This window comes from Hesperophylax consimilis, chromosome 30 (genome assembly GCF_061612785.1).
Source record: "Hesperophylax consimilis isolate HC1 chromosome 30, BYU_Hcon_1.0, whole genome shotgun sequence".
Classification (NCBI taxonomy): domain Eukaryota; kingdom Metazoa; phylum Arthropoda; class Insecta; order Trichoptera; family Limnephilidae; genus Hesperophylax; species Hesperophylax consimilis.
The window spans coordinates 4,823,160-4,840,687 of record NC_142865.1 but is presented as its reverse complement, the minus strand read 5'-3'; the positions used below and the strand labels follow the sequence as shown (position 1 = coordinate 4,840,687).

General features: G+C 35.8%; 1 protein-coding gene across 2 annotated transcripts in view; it reads right to left on the bottom strand.

Annotated features, from left to right (window-relative positions):
• Nucleotides 1-17,528, bottom strand: part of LOC149409549 (uncharacterized) — a 49,328-nt gene that overhangs the window by 23,695 nt on the left and 8,105 nt on the right. The window contains exons 1-2 of one of the 2 annotated variants that reach the window (XM_089649690.1): nucleotides 2,788-2,927; nucleotides 235-289 (exon numbers count right to left, since the gene is read on the bottom strand). In XM_089649690.1, coding sequence (XP_089505816.1) covers nucleotides 235-289 — 55 coding nt within the window. In that variant the 5' untranslated portion in view covers nucleotides 2,788-2,927. Of the gene's footprint in view, nucleotides 1-234; nucleotides 290-2,787; nucleotides 2,928-17,528 lie in introns of those variants that run through there. The other variant, XM_089649689.1, reaches the window with a different exon arrangement.

Below are 17,528 nucleotides of genomic sequence, written 5' to 3'. Positions count from 1 at the left end.
TACCTTTATAAAACTCATTGCCAAAATAATATATAAACATAGAATAATTAATTTGTTTATTAAAAGGTCCACAGCTTGAACATAGACTTTAAATGGTGTCGATAGTTTGTGAAAATTCCCAAATGAGGTTGTCTCCTTCAACGAAATGACTGCAATCCATCTGGATATGGGAATCTAGCAAACGGAACCCCCCTTTCTGCACAGAGTGAGATACGTTTAACAGATTAAACTTACTCTTTCTTGATGTTGAGGGCGTCTTCATTGTCGTCACAGTCTGTGAGGTATCCATCTGAAATTATAAACACAACATTATTTCAACGATTCATTTCATTAATCCCTAGGGCTGTGGTTCTTAACCTGGGTTCGGTGAGTCAGTCTCGCGGGTTCGGCAGAGGTCAAGACAAGCCCCCGACTCATATGATTCGTGATGACACCCCCCGCTTGTCCATCATTGGCTGCAGGTGATCACGCAACATCGCTTGGCCTATCTGTGCTGCAGGGAATTTGGTGCGCCCAGTTGTCGCATTGTAACTGTCGTGATCGTGTGATACCTTTCTTAATATTTTAATCCCTTCATGCTTACTATGTCGAGCAAAAAAAGAGAGTGTCGGACTATGGATTCACATGTATAACATTTTTGTGTGAAAATCATGTTAATGGTTTTGTTCATTTTGTGCACCTATGTATAAATATATACCTTGTTTTGAATTTGAAAAAATCATATTTTATTTTTCCAATTAAGAAGCATTCCGTGAATGCGCATATGAAACTGGTGGGGGTCAGTACCTCCAACAAGGTTAAAAACCACTGCCCTAGGGTCTGAACGTTCAGACATCCAAATTGATAGAATTTGGGTATCATTTCGACGAGTTGGAGAATGCTTTGAATAAAATAAGTCATCATTTGTATGTTGATCACCGAAGAGCGCACATCGAAATAACCAGACACTGTGCAAAAAACCAAGGAACATGCTGTCTATCAGTGCCCTCACTGTTTTTGCGCTAAAATTGTCAAATTAAGCCAAATCTCGACGGTATGAGAAGTAATTATGAACTTACCTTGGGGCAAACGTATTATGCTTCATTTTAGTTGAAATAATAAAGGAAAAACATGGAAAAAAAACAGAAAATAGTTTGAGATCGACATTTATTAACAAATTATAAGCGGCCATGTTGATTTCGCTATATGCACAGCGACTAGTCGACAGGGGGCGTGGCCAACATATCCGAGCATACCCGAGGTGTTCCGAGTTGCAAAATCAGTGAAACGGTGGGCGGCGAAACGAAACGTCAGAAATGGCGTTGTAATAATATAATGTAAACAAACCTTTTTAGAACTACGCTAGGTTTGTGTAACATGGTTTGTGATACAAAAGAAAGAGCCCCCTTTATAGCGCCTGCTCGCGTCAAGGCAAGAAAAACATCCCAGTTTTCAAGTAGTTTAGCGGCTACGCTAGGTTTGTGTAACATAGTTTGTGGTTCAAAAGAAAGTGTCCCCTTAATACCGCCTGCTCGCGTCAAGGCAAGAAAAACATCCCAGTTTTCAATTAGTTTAGCGGCTACGCTAGGTTTGTGTAACTTGGTTTGTGATTCAAAAGAAAGTGTCCCCTTAATACCGCCTGCTCGCGTCAAGGCAAGAAAAACATCCCAGTTTTCAATTAGTTTAGCGGCTACGCTAGGTTTGTGTAACTTGGTTTGTGATTCAAAAGAAAGTGTCCCCTTAATACCGCCTGCTCGCGTCAAGGCAAGAAAAACATCCCAGTTTTCAATTAGTTTAGCGGCTACGCTAGGTTTGTGTAACATGGTTTGTGATTCAAAAGAAAGTGTCCCCTTAATACCGCCTGCTCGCGTCCAGGCAAGAAAAACATCCCAGTTTTCAATTAGTTTAGCGGCTACGCTAGGTTTGTGTAACATGGTTTGTGATTCAAAAGAAGTGTCCCTTTTATACCTATACTTCACTTCGGGTATGCTCGGATATGTTGGCCACGCCCCCTGTCGATTAGTCGCTGTGCATATAGCGACCCCCATCAAGTTCCCGGCAAAAAGTACGATGTAAAATGGCCGCGAAGTGGGATATTTTGATAAATATGTCATATTTATTTTGAGTGTAAAAATGAAACGAAGTGAAATTTGTTCTAAGTGAAAGCTTTGCACCTGAGAACAATACCACGGGTACAGTTTGAGATCATCAGGAATTAGTAATTATGTCGGGAAAGTGTTAAATTTTACTGGGCACACGTAGTCAGCATATACCAAAACCAAAGTTAATCACTAATAAAAAGTTGTCCAAAGAAGCAAGTCTAGCAGTCCACAATGGAGTGCTGAAACCAACCCTGGTGTATGTCAGTAAGGCATGGAACTAGCAGTCGAAGGATGAATACAGACTGAATGCTGTAAAAATGGCCGTAATGGCACATATTTTAGCAAAGTTCAACGAACTTCAAAATCCACAACATTACACCCAAAAAATGACATTAGCCTTTATTAAAAACACAGATACAAATACATTAGCACTGCAGAAATCGAACCTGCAACATCTTGAGTCAAATTAAATCATTTTACATTTATTAAAAATGAAATCAAAATAAATAAAGACAATGTTTTGACATTACGACCACATAATTAGAATAACAAGCTTTCATCTGCCACTGAATGCCATGCGATAATGAACTCTAAATTAGTTTTCTCTAGATAATAGTATCGCATGGCTTTGCTGCATCAGATGGAACCTTATTATTCTAGCAGTTTGACGCAATATTGTACGTGAAATAACAATGTTGTCCCATACCTTGAAGAAATTTCACTCGCGTTTTTTAACAATGTCCGTTGTATTTCGGCGATAAATTACTCAAAAATGTTTGGTAGCATAGTTAGAAGATATATTCAAGTGTTTTTGGTAAAGAAATCGAAAAATAAACTGTAAAAATGTATTTTATTTCCGTGTAAACGGAAAATAACGTCAGTTGTCAGTTCAAAAAACTGAGCAGAATGTACAACCGGTGTTGCCAGAGCGAAAAATAATAAACAAAACATTTATTTTGTTATTAGGTACCTAGTTCTTTTTTAAAAATAAATTGTAATGCACTATTATTAGAAAAACAAAAAATATATTTATAAAGTTATGCTAATGTTAGCTGCGACAGCAAATTTATTAATTTTAAATTACTAAAAATATAATGGAGTTCTACAAATACAAACCAATGAAACTTATTTTCTTAATTTTTAAATTTATACGACGAGAATGCTAACATATTTATAAATCCTAACCAGGAATTATTAGATTCCTGGTCAAATAAAATTACACACGCAAAACACTTCAATTATCTCAACCAAACGTATGTTGACAAATTTTCGTCAAACAAATGGTTGAGTATTGGAGAGTTGAGCGCAGAAATAGAAGGATTTATGCTTGCCATTCAGGATAGTCATTAATAAAAATTATAGGAAGCATATAATCAAAGATACAAATCACATTGATGATTTATGTAGAAAATGTTTGGCTTTTCCGGAAACTATAGAACATATTATATCGGGATGTTCTATATTAGCGCCGTCCGAGTATACATTTAGGCATAATCGAGTCTTAAAAATAATTCACCAAAGTTTGGTAATTAAACATAACTTGATTGACTGCCGTAAAATAGTACCATATTATGAATATGAACCAAATTCATTTTTAGAAAATATATTTTATGAAATATATTATGATAAAACTATACTAACAGACCGAACGATTAACCAACGAAAACCTAAAAACAGTGAGTCAAACCCATTCCTTTAAAAAACAAATTACGAAATGGATCCTTACACACGGAATACATTACAACTACAATACCCATTCATTCTACACTCTATCAATTTAATCAACTTTCAGACAAAACATAATATATCCTTATTCCCTAACTTAGCGGTATAGTATGTACATAATTAATTAGTGTGATCTATTTACTAATAATTTCTCAAATGTTTCATCTTCTTATAATTCTCTAACTTCTCCAGCCTCTTCTTGCAACCCAAACTAGCTATAGGTCCATCATTTTTGTATTATAGTAATGTATAGATTCTGTGTCCGCAAACTGTAAAATTGACCCGCCATAACACAGGGTCATCCCTAGCATGGAGGGTGAAATATCACAAAAAACCACATTTACTCTCTAAATCATGTATCAATAAAAAATAAAAAAAATGTTAATTGATCTGCATATGAAATGAGTTTTCCTGTTACTGTTATCTTAATTGTTTAATAATGATGTGGCTGCTATTAATTTATTTAAATGTGTTATATTGTTTAGGTTTTGTGAACATACTTATACATATAATAATTTTCCTTATTTTATTAATTAATGTAATATTAGAGTCATTGTTTCTTTTATTGATTTCTAATTGTTCAAGTAAATTTAATCTAAGGCCCTTTCTTTCTATACGTAAGGGTTTAAGTTTAAGAAGAATAGTATTATTCTAACCTTAATTATTAATATTATTGAGGTATGTTATTATAGCCTTCTTGTAACTACAGGGTTTTCCAATAAGAGGTGTTATTTTGAATAGCCCGCTATTTCGGTAGATGTTACTTTTGAAGCTGTCATTTTTTGATATTTGACAAGTAGAAACTACGCCATTAATAAAAATGGAACGATACACGCTTCAACAACGCATTGAAATTATTAAAATTCACTTGAGTGAATCAAATGCAAATCATCTTGAGTGATGAGGCCCATTTCCACCACGGTGGCTTCGTCAACAAGCAAAATTGTCGCATCTGGGGCTCGGAAAACCCAAGAGTTATTGTTGAAAAGCCTCTCTATCCTCAACGTGTGACTGTTTGGTGCGGTTTATGGTCCGGCGAAGTCAATGGACTTTACTTTTTAGAAAATAAGGCTGGAGCAACAGTTATGGTGAATGGATCGCTATCGAGAGATGATTAATGATTTTTTATGGCCGGAATTGGATGGTATTGATCTGGACAACGTTTGCTTTCAACAAGACGGCGCTACGTGCCACACAAGCAACGACATTGTGTGACATTGTTATTGTTATTAAAAATAAATTTAGATTGAGTAGTTCTAGTTGGTATGTTGAAGGTGATTAGGCTCAATAAATCAGAGCTGTCTATAATTCGAGGGGGAAAAAATATTATTAGCAGTAATTGTTGATTGAAGTACTAGTACATATTAAATTATTTGGCGTGTTGGAAATAAGCCGACGTGGCTCAGTGGTTCAGAGCGTCTGACCGGATATCAGAAGGCGCGGGTTCAATTCCCGTCGGCGGCATTTATTTTTACTCGGGAGATATTTTCAATTTGTATTGATATGTCAGGCGACTAATTCTTGCTTATAATTATTTGTTAAATATTATGTATTTAACGAGCAGGCAGCATTCTACTGATGCGCTCATATCTGATTTCAGAATAAGTTTAAGAGTGATTGAGTTGTTTTAAATTATAAAATAAGTTAATCCTTTCTTCTTTCCAATTAAGAATTCAATCGAGCTTTAAATTGGTTTTTTTTTTTTTTTTGTTTATTGTACAACAGAAAATTTATTCCAGTTACAGTACAATTTTACATCATATCAGCATTTAGCTAAGTGACTCTTCAATAATTGTTTTAGGTCATTTAGAGAACAGCCCGAGAAAATCAGGTCTCCAAAAATTTGGGCGTCTTGTACAGGGCTAGGAGATTCTTCAACAGTGACCAGCTGCTGACCCTGTACAAGTCTCAAGTCCGCCCAACTATTGAATTTGGGAGCCACCTTTGGGCTGGTGCCCCAAAATACTTAATAAACCTGCTTGAATCTGTGCAAAGGAGAGCGATCCGTCTGATTGACAATCCGTTGTTAACAGACCGATTGCCTTCTCTAATGCATAGACGCAATGTAGGCATGCTGTGTCTGTTCTACAGGTATTTCAATGGAGCCTGCTCCAAGGAGCTAGCAGCATTGATTCCTGATGCACCGGTGCACGTGCGCGAAACTCGACGGACACAAACTGAACACCCGTTCACGGTTGACGTTGGCTTCATGAGAAGGGGCCGTTTTTACGGCTCGTTTTTGTGTAAGTCGGCTCGTATGTGGAACGAGCTACCGGCATCTGTTTTTCCTCCCTCCTATAATCCGAGCCTCTTCAAGGCCCGCATTAACAAATCCCTTCCTACAGCCCCTACCTTATTCCGCCTCACAACACCGCCCAACCGGGCGGTGACATAGTTCCCCTATCTGTACACTGCACAGGTGAGGTGTCACATAAAAAAAAAAAAAAGTCACTTACATCTAAATTCTTTGCAAGTTCGTTCAATAGAACCACTCCCCTCGTCATTCTATGCTTTGCCAGGACGTCGGTTTTGCCTTTTGGTACTCTGAATAGGTCATGGTATCGACTTTGGCTGTTGTGGTCTGGTACATATAAATCATAGCATCCCAAGAGGAATGGGCTATCGTTAAAACTGTTCCAAATTTTGAAAGACATAATAGCTAGACTTGCTTTCCGCCTAGTTTCCAGACTCACAGAATCAGTTTCCTCAAGTAAGTTGATACGGTGTATGAACCTAGGATAGGTTCCATGCGTCCGCATATAGACATACCTGAGGAATTTCTTCTGGATTTGCTCTAACATATCAATGTACTTCTGGTGGTACGGTGCCCAAACATCGCTCGCATACTCCAGCTTGCTTCTCAGTATGCCATCGAACAATGCTAACATAGCATCTTGGTTATTGAACTGCTTGCATGTCCTAATGACGAACCCAAGAAGTTATGTTAGTAGCGTCGATGACATGTTGTGGAAGTTTGTTCTACGTATCCACTAATCTATTTCCATTGGATGCAAAACGTTTTTTTTTCGAGTTTCCACGGAGATTTATATTTTTGTCGGTGTTGAAGATTTCTTGGATGCCAGGGCAAATATAATGTCCAGATAAAATTTTTAAAGTCTCAAAATCAATTCACCCATTTCTTTTAAAGTTGGTAATATTAGTTCCTTGAGCCTATCTTCATGTTGCCGGTCTTTCAAAGCTCGTTACATTGTACTTTTATAGCATTTTTATAGAAAAATAACATCTTTTATCTTGTGCAGTTTTTATAACAAGCTTTAATACACAACTGTTGACCCTGTACAAATCGCAAGTGCGCCCTACTGTCGAATTTGGCAGCCATCTCTGGTCCGGAGCCCCTAAATACCTGAAAAAAACCCTTGACTCTGTGCAAAAACGGGCGGTCCATTTGATAGATTCCCCAATCTTAACAAACGGACTGCAATCTTTAGAGCACAGGCGTCAGGTAAGTATGCTGTCCTTGTTCTATCGGTATTACAATGAAAGATGCTCTGAGGAAGAATTTGTGTGTATTTATGCTTTTCAATAAAATTATAATAAACGGGATATTTAGGAACGTATTCGATATCTAAAAACTGTTTTTGAAAGATGATAAAATACGCTTTCAAATCTTATTATTAGGAATAACCATATTAAAATAGATATTAAAAAATTTAAATCAAAAATAAAAAGTTTAAAAAATTGCTCAGCTAAAATTACCGATAAAAAAAAAACACATATTTTATTAGACAAATGTATTATAAACAACTCAGTGGACCTCACAATGCTTCGCTATGGCTAATGTCTTTCTCTGGCGTGTCCAACTTCTCACACCATTCACTACTGTATACCACAATGTTACTGTTAAAAAACTGCATTACATGAACTTTAATTCAACGTTATATTGAACGAGATATTGCGTTAAGTATTTCTCGGGCGTGTCCGACTTCTTACATCATTCAACCCGCTCTCTAAACACTTTTGGCACTAATAAGATCAAACTTTGAAATTTTCAGAGATATTTTTTTATTATCAACAATATAAAGTTAATTTTCGATGTCTGTCTCACTAGGATAAACCTGTTTCGAGACAGACGTATTGAGTACATAAATTAATATTTACATATTATTTGATACTTATAATATTTCACAGCATTCTAAAACTATTGAATCTGTGCAAAAAAAAATCCTAAGACTGTTATCATTTAAACTTGGAATTAATGCCGCACTCAAATCTTATGAAGAACGACTACTAAACTTCAAATTTACAACATTGGAAAAAAGAAGACAATTTGCGGACTTAATATGTTTATATAAAATTATTCATGATAAACTTCTTACCACTAATTGTCTGAGCAATATTCATATTAAAGTTCCTAATAGACATAATTTAAGGAGCCAAAATATTTTCCATATTGAAAAATTTAATAACAATATTGCATATTTTAATCCACTGTCTAGAATGTGTCGTCTGTACAATTCAGTTGAATGCGACCTTATAGATATATTCGCAAACAGTCACGCATATTTTGAAAAACAAATTAACAATCTTCTACCATGATGTGTTATGGAGAACAGTTAAGAGATATAATTGCTTTATTATTTTCTTTACTTTTTTCCTTATCCTTTTTCTGTACATTTACTATATTTTATATTTCATATTTATTATTCATGTTTTATATTTCTTTTTAATTATTATTATTTATGTTTTTTTCTTCTTTCACTACTAGCATCTCCACCTAATATCAACTAAACCTTGTTTACGCATGCTGTGAACATTTTTAATTGGGGTGTTAATATCTGTGCACATTCCCACGCAAATAATATAAATGTAATAATTGTTAACAGAGGCGGTTCCTTGGTACGTGCATTTGTGCATTGCACTGCTTGTCTTCAATCTCCACATAACAAATTACAGCGACATCTGTGCCCCAGTGATCGATGTAAGAAATTCGTAATTCCCGTCAGGTCATTATTTGAGCTATCTTCTAGTAAAAAAATCCCGCACAAGAGCAAGCGGTCGTGCATACCCCGATATGCACAGAACCAACTTTTACCATACTACTAAAACAGCATCGGCCGGTATCGAGACAGCCCGAAGTAGCCGAAACGGTGACATGAGCGAGACAGATTACACTCTTAACGTCAAATTACGTGTTAGAGCAGTGCAGATACATAACCCATCCGTGCATTATCGAAGTGCTTTGACGGCGAGTGAATTTTGCATCACTTTGATCATGCGTAATCCAATGCGTTTGGAATGGATTCGCTTAGAAATACTAATGTTCAATGTTAACGCAACAACATTAACACATTGGAACTCGTTCGCGGTGAAATCAAACGGTTTCGCTATATTTTCAACGATGAATTGAGTGTCCTTTATTTTCGAGATAATTTTGTATTATTTAATCAGTTATTTTACAAATATAACTTAGAAGATAGAATGAATTGCAGTAGGTGTTCCCATTCATTAATTTGCTCCACCTAAATTACAGACTAGGTACATTTTAAAAGTGAAATGCACTGCTGGTAATTACAGTCACGGGCCGCTTCTGATTGTTAACACTCTGTAAATGTTTCAAACAATAAATAAATAAATAAAAACATAAATGACAATGTGAAAATGATAAAAAATAATAAATAATAATAATAAATGATAAATTGGTTAATCAGCATCTAGTACATACTTATGAGGGGATTTTTATACAATTTTTGATCTTGGATCTGTCTTGGCTGATGATGCAAGACTTGATGTCTATTTTATATATCAAAAAAAATTCGTTCAGTCTAATGGCTAGTGGGAGAACATTATATAGCCTTGTTGCAAACTATCTAAAATTTCTCTGGCCAAAAGTTGTTTTAGCGAAAGCAGTGGCGGATTAACCCTAAGGCAAAGTAGGCACGTGCCTAGGGGCGCCAGTTACAAAGGGGCGCCGGCGGGCGCCCCTAGAATTTAAAAAAAAATATATATAAACTTAATTTTGTAAGTAAGTATGCACCTGCTTACACAATATAAAAGATTATTTACTTCTGTAGAGATGCAGAGCTTCTAAAGCATACTCGCCTTCTTGATTATTCCTCCATGCCTCCATCGCATGATTTTTTAATAGAAGACCGCTCACTCGTGGATTCGTTCGCGGGCGTTGCTAGATTGCAGGGCAAAGGGCGCAGCGGGGGCAGGGGCTAAGCGGCTGGCACCGGACTTCCGAACGGATGACGGGGTGACAGTCACACTCATCACTTTCAGCTTGGATGTCGCCGGTTACGCGCGCTTCTATTGATTACGTACTCGCAGCGGTATTTGTGTGAATTAATTAGTACATTGCGTTTTAGTTCATTACCCAAATAATGAGTGAATTGAAGAAGAAACCTAGTGGTGCAGCTTATAAAAGGAAGGCTAAGGAAAAAGAAGAAAAAAATCAAAATATTATAAAGCATACGAAACATATTGAGACATTTTTTTCTAAATGAAAAAGTGATGATTCGGAATTTTCTAACGCAATTCACAGTGCGTCTTCTACCGAGTCTATTCAATGTGAAATTCCTACTAGTTCTAAACAACACGATTTGTCTATGCTGCCTACTCCGTCAGCCGTAGAAGTTGTGAGGCAGTCGCAAAATAAACTGTTTATCGTGGGATGTGACCCAGTCAAGTGGGATATCAATAACGAAACACAAGAATACATTGCAATTAATGGATTTAATCAAAATCAAAATGCAGAATTTTTATTGAGTAAGAGAATATATGAAGATAAAATCTCACGTTTTTTAACAAAAACAATGTTTGAAAGAAAGTTGTTAAATAGAGAAAAACTTCCAAGGAAATGGCTTATTTACTCTCCAAGCACAGGTAAAGTTTATTGTGGACCTTGTTTATTATTCGGTGGTGGAACTAGTTTTGGAAAACAAGATGTTGGTTTTAATGATTGGAAGAACGCATCGAATAGATTAGAAAGCCACGAAAACTCACGTGAACATAAAACATGTATTTTGAGCTTGCAACGTAGATCTAACATTGACGGTCGTGTCGATCATGAGCTCGCCGCTCAATTTCTAGAAGAGATGACTTATTGGCGTGAAGTTTAAAAACGAGTGGTTGCCACTGTAAAATCTTTAGCATCGCGTGGTTTACCTTTTAGAGGACATGACGAAAAACTTGACTCTCTTCATAACGGAAATTACTTAATGACGCTGGAACTCATAGCGGAGTTTGATCCGTTTTTAAGTAAACATATTGCTCAATATGGCGGCAAGGGAAAGGGATATACCAATTACTTAAGTTCTACAACGTGTGACGAATTTATTGAATTGATGGCAAACAAAATATTAACACAAATAAAACATGAAATCAAGATATCAAAATATTATTCAATAATAGTGGATTCAACACCAAATATTTCCCACATTGACCAATTAACTTTCGTGATCCGATACATTCAAACCGACGGTACGCCCGTTGAACGTTTTCTTAAGTTTATCGCAAATGTCGGTCACAAATCACAAGACATAGCAAATGCTATTATTAAAACATTGGACATGATTGAAATTAATATATTAGACTGTAGAGGCCAGTCGTATGATAATGCCGCAAATATGTCAGGCATTTACAATGGATTACAGGCCAAAATAAAAGAACTATGTCCCCTAGCAGAATATATACCCTGCTCTGCACATTCGCTTAACCTAGTGGGTGAATGTGCCGCTGAATGCGCTCAAGAAGCTTGTTGGTTCTTTGGTCTCTTGGTATGTAAAAAAAAGATAGCTGGCAGTGTTGCCAACGAGGGCGATATATCGCCATTTAGGCTACTCAGAACGAGAATCGGCGCTGAAAAAATCTAAAAGGCGACTGGTCGGGCTACTTCAGAGTCAAGTTAAAAACATAATTTTCACGTAAAAACATCAATTTTAAACAATTCTCTAGCCACCCCCCCCCCCCATGAATTTTTTTTTTCGGGACAAATTTTTATTTTCTTGAAATTCTCTAGCCACCCCCCTCCCACGAAATTTTTATTTTCACGTAAAACCCACCTAACTACAAATTCGGCTACTTTAGGTACTTGTTAAAATTTATAATATGTGGTCGCTAGAGGGGCGCCGATGAGGTGCTTGCCTAGGGCGCTCTCAACAGTTAATCCGCCTCTGAGCGAAAGGGATTTGTAAAAGATTATGTCCTTTGGTTCTAGTATCACGAGCAGTTTGGATATTGTCAATAGTAGTTTTGTGTTTGAAGAGGTATGCTAGTATGTTTTTGGCATAAAGTTGCCTAATGTCCATAACACAGATTTTCCTAAAGATTTCATACGAACTGCTTGTGATTGGTAGTTTGAGGATAATCTTTATTATAAGTTTCTGAGCTTTAGATATTGGTCGACTGCTTTTCGAGTTTTGCAAGCACAAACATAGGCAGGCTGAATTTTATATATAAAGACTAGCTGACGTGTACCCGGGATTGCTGGACTTTTCTATAATTGTTATAAATATAATATGCATGTATTATATATATATATATATATACAGGATTTTCCAATAAGAGGTGTTATTTTGAATAGCCTGCTATTTCGGTAGATGTTACTTTTGAAGCTGTCATTTTTTAACATTTGACAAGTAGAAACTACGCCATTAATAAAAATGGATCGATACACGCTTCAACAACGCATTGAAATTATTAAAATTCACTTGAGTGAATCAAATGCAAATCATCTTGAGTGATGAGGCCCATTTCCACCTCGGTGGCTTCATCAACAAGCAAAATTGTCGCATCTGGGGCTCGGAAAATCCAAGAATTATTGTTGAAAAGCCTCTCTATCTTCAACGTGTGACTTTTTGGTGCGGTTTATGGTCCGGCGGAGTCATTGGAACTTACTTTTTCGAAAATGAGGCTGGAGCAACAGTTACGGTGAATGGATCGCTATCGTGAGATGATTAATGATTAATGATGATGTAAACCTTCCGAAAGAAAAACTATAAATGATAGTGAAAACCCTATCAAAATCCGTTGCATAGTTTAGAAGAACAAAGCGCACAAACAGACAGACGCGGATAACGACTATGTTTTATACTATTTAGAGATATGGCCATCTCATTTTTTTGTCATTTCATAAAAAACAAAAAATTCACAAACTTACATAATTTTTTCTCAAATTGGGATCGGATCTTTTGATTTCATAGATGTGTATATTTATATTTATCTGTGGTTAACTTCTTCATTCAAATTTAAGGCTTGGTATTTTCTCTTTCTAACACCGTTTAGTTCATATTTCTAGCCACGAGAGTAAGAGAGACACAACCATTTCTTTGAGACCATATGAGCTGTTCCAAAAAGCATACAAATTGACTCTACGGGTAATAACTATTTGTTCCAAAAACCGTACAAATTAGCCTGAGAAGTTAACAGCTTGGTGTCTATTATTTAATCACAGCAATATTCTGAGGTCAATTAATAATGAAAAGAGGGCAAACAAAAATAATTAATAATTAATTGATAAGAAATAACCCAATGGTTCAAAAATCTACATAAATAAAAATGTTTGTTTGTTCATAATCTAAAACCTCCGAAAGTTCTTCAATGATTGCTTTGAAATTTTGACACAACGTTGCATTCCAATACGCGTGTATTTTTATTTACCTATATTATATACAGGGTGTCCGGGGTGTAAGTGCAGTAACTGCGGGAGGTGATTCTACATGATTGTTCCGTCACGCCGATTTGCTTTTGACAGGCCGTGTGCTAACCGATAGTATGGTCAGAATTTGAACTGTACAGTTTGAATTCACACACGTCAATTATAATCACGGAGTGCCGTGAGCCGTACAATCGCATCGAAACGTTCGTCTTGTCAAAACCAATGTGTGTACTATCGCCGGTTATTTATCGGAATAATCCCTTAAACGTATTTTATCGCAATTCAATTCAAAATAACGAGTGCTACCGTACAACGATCACCGTTCCAGTGCTGACAGATGATTCTCGAGATGCAAATTTCGTTCGCCACCCGGTAAGCTGACTGTGAATTAACCTTTCAAATTGTGTTTTCGCATTCGCCTGTCATAATGCTTTATCTGTGTGGAATAGCCCTTTAAAATACGGATATCCCAACCATTGTTCGTTCCTCGAACAATGATGGTAGTAGTAAAAAGAATATTAACTTTTTTTGAAATTTCAACTTTTAGATGTACTTTTCAGCTACAAACGAACAATTGCGCCGGCGTGTGTGTACTGCATTATTATTGCTTTTGGATCATTTGAAATGGGCCGGCCAATCCTAGAACTAACACCCGCTACCCCCCTCCCCGCGCTTTACAGCTGGTAACAGAACAGCTGTGATTTGTTTACAGTGTTTAATAAGTTATTAATATTTTTTTATCGGTTAAAGTTAAAATTCGTATTATTATTTTAGTGCAGTTCTCTTTGTTCTTCGAATTTGGTTTAAAACATCATAAAACGGACGATTTTGAAGTGCATTGTTATAAGCGTCACTGGCAAATAATAAAAAACGTCACCAGTCTCGCGCTCGACAAGCACACAGCAAATTTATCGGGTAAGTGTGTACCTCCGCTAAGGATTTTTACTAGGTATGTCTTATGTATGGAAAAAAAAGTTGGAATTTTGGAAAAAGTTATTTGTCTTTTTTGCTCCTACCATCATGTAGAATCACCTCCCAAACTTTGACACCGGACACCCTGTATATGTCACCTGCGACAGATAAAAAAAGCTTTTTTTAAAAAACAGTGCAATCTGTTGGACAAACATGCTTTTTTGAAAAACATTGTCATCTGTTGGACGTACAAGCAACAGGCGCTATGTTTCTCTACCTGCACAGACAGACTGAGCTGCAGCAACGCGTGTCGGGGTACAGCTAGTTATATAATGACTATAAAATTCGTTATGCCAATAAAAACTCTCAGATGTGAAATTTGCACAGCTTTTTTAGGTTGGAATTTATAGGTCTACACAACTAATTTCTACTGTCAACGTCATTTACATCATGAGCTATGGAGCTTTGAAAATTCTTAATTACAACAAAAACTAATTTCTTTTTCACTAATTGAGAATTCACTTTTTTGGAACTCTTGCGTGGAACAGAAAGTCCATAATATATTGAGTCGGCAAAAACAAAAATGCTGAGCTCGGGCATTATTAAATTTGCACAGTTATAATTTTTAACAAGTGACGGATACTCTCAGTATCGCCACCATTCAGAATTGAAATGTTGCTTGAAATGGCTTTAGCCATGTGGCTAGACCTGAATAGTCCGGTACTTCACAAATTTCCTCTTCCCCATCTTCTTCCTCTCCCCACACTATTCAGTCTGGCAACGTACCCTAAATGTAAGGTGTTCAAATAAATAAATTAACAATAATAATATTTAAATATTGAAGACAATATTAGTGATTTCTAAACGAAAATCTGAAACAGAAAAATCAGAAAAGGAAACGGTCACATCTCGGGTCCCAGATGTGACCGTTTCCTTTTCTGATTTTTCTGTTTCAGATTTTCGTTTAGAAATCACTAATATTGTCTTCAATATTTAAATATTACAATTTGAGGTTTTACTCAATAAAGTTATTCCGAAAAATAAATATTCATTCTAGACTTGCAGAAAAGTCAACAGATGTCGCACATTAAAAATAAAAAAAATAAGATAGGTTTATCTAAAAAGACGCTGTCTGGATTGCATTTAGTTCGGGTTGAATCTTGCGATCATACATAAAGATAGTTGCCAATAAAAATGTGCGGTGAAAAAATGAAGACAATGTTAGTGGTTCTTATTCGAAGTATGATACAGTTAAAAGTGACCGAGGGGAATAGGGTCCCATTAGCTCAGTTGGTAGAGCACTGTCCCGGAAAGACAAGGGTCCTGGGTTCGTGTCCCAGATGTGACCGTATCCTTTTCTGATTTTTCTGTTTCAGATTTTCGTTTAGAAATCGCTAATATTGTCTTCAATAATTAAATAATAATATTTGTTTAGCGCCGTTTTTGTGAAAAACCACCTCAAAGGCGCTGTAAAAATGGACAATATATTTCCACAATACTCTATCTTATTACTAACAATAGACTAGACAAACTATGATCAACTTATGACTAATAGATTGCATCTACCGGTTCGTCGATCACCAACACAAAATTGTATGTACAACTCGCTGACAGGTACCCGGCGTTGCTGGGGATTATCCTTAGGAGACAGACATAATATATACCACAGTGGAATTTTCTGTAGACCTTTTTAAGATATACAATTCCATAGTACGTTAATTTTAAGGTATCTCATAAGGTTTAGCCAGCGTTAGCAATGTAAGCGTCCGAAAATATATTTTTTACGACTTGATTACAAAACATCGACTTTTCTCTACTTTCTATAAGTATAATATACATGTATTATATATATAAACCTTCCGGAATAAATTCTCTAAATGATAGTGAAAACCGTATCAAAATCCGTTGCCTAGTTTAGAAGAAATAAGCGCACAAACAGACAGATGCGAATAGTGACTTTATTTTATACTATTGTACAATGCATTTGACCAATGAACGTGATGCTGCGTTAGAATCAGAGATGTGCTTTATTTCAAATAAATCCATTTCAAATGGAAATGCAAAATGGGTATTTTCCATTTTGCATTTTAAATGCTTTTCTCAATGCATTTTCCATTTTAAATGCTTTTTTGCAACATTCTTCCTAGTATCTCCACTCATCTCTTTTTCATAAGCCCCAAATATCAGTCGTTCCTCAACCTCGCTATGAGAGATAATTTCCATATGTCAAGTTGCTCCCTGGCAGGAGCCCAGGCAATTGAGTGATACCATTACAAAAAATACTGATTCAAATACTGAACATGGGACCATGACGCTGTAATATTAAATGTTAGATAGCAGTTTCTATGTTTTTACGTTGGCAACATTAGTACCGTGCAAATTTTTTGTGGTTTCATAATCTGTAGTCGTGGTGTTTTTGGATTTACCATCATGTAATATGTTTGTTCTACATTGATGTCCATTATTAAATGACAAAATTGTTTAAAAATTCTATAATTATTTTAATTGTTTGACCTGAGAAACCATTTTGCATTTTCAATGCATTTTGAAAATAGGTATTTTGCATTTTGCATTTGAAATGCTTTTCTAAAAACCATTTTACATTTTCAAATGGAAAAGTTTTGACCCATTTCCATTTTGCATTTCAAATGGTTTTGGGTACCCATTTTGCACATCTCTGGTTAGAATGTCATATATTATTATTTATATTCTGTTCAGACAGATAAACAGATACTTACCTGGGAGGTCACTCGAGATTAACACTGTTTATTGTTTATTAGAGAAATTGAGATACAATTCGCACGCAGAGAATATAATTGGAACACGTGTAATTGGAAATGCCATTATTAATTCTGGTATTTATTTAAATAAAATATATATTTATGTTCTTTAATGAGCGTGTTTAGGAAAGGAAAAGCAAATTTTGTGTTGAGCGGTACAACAATACAAGGATTTGATTAGAATACGTCATGATATTATGTATTCTAATATATAACTCTAATCAGAATTCTTGCCTGAACAGACTATGGAATAATTACAATAGCGTATTATCCAAGGTAGATATTTTCAGTTGCCAACTTACCAAATACAAGAGGTCCATAAAAGAATATTTCTCTGATGGTTTGTGAATAATGTTTATGTCTCTATTGTTTATATCTCTATTATGATTTGATTTATACCTACAACCTCTC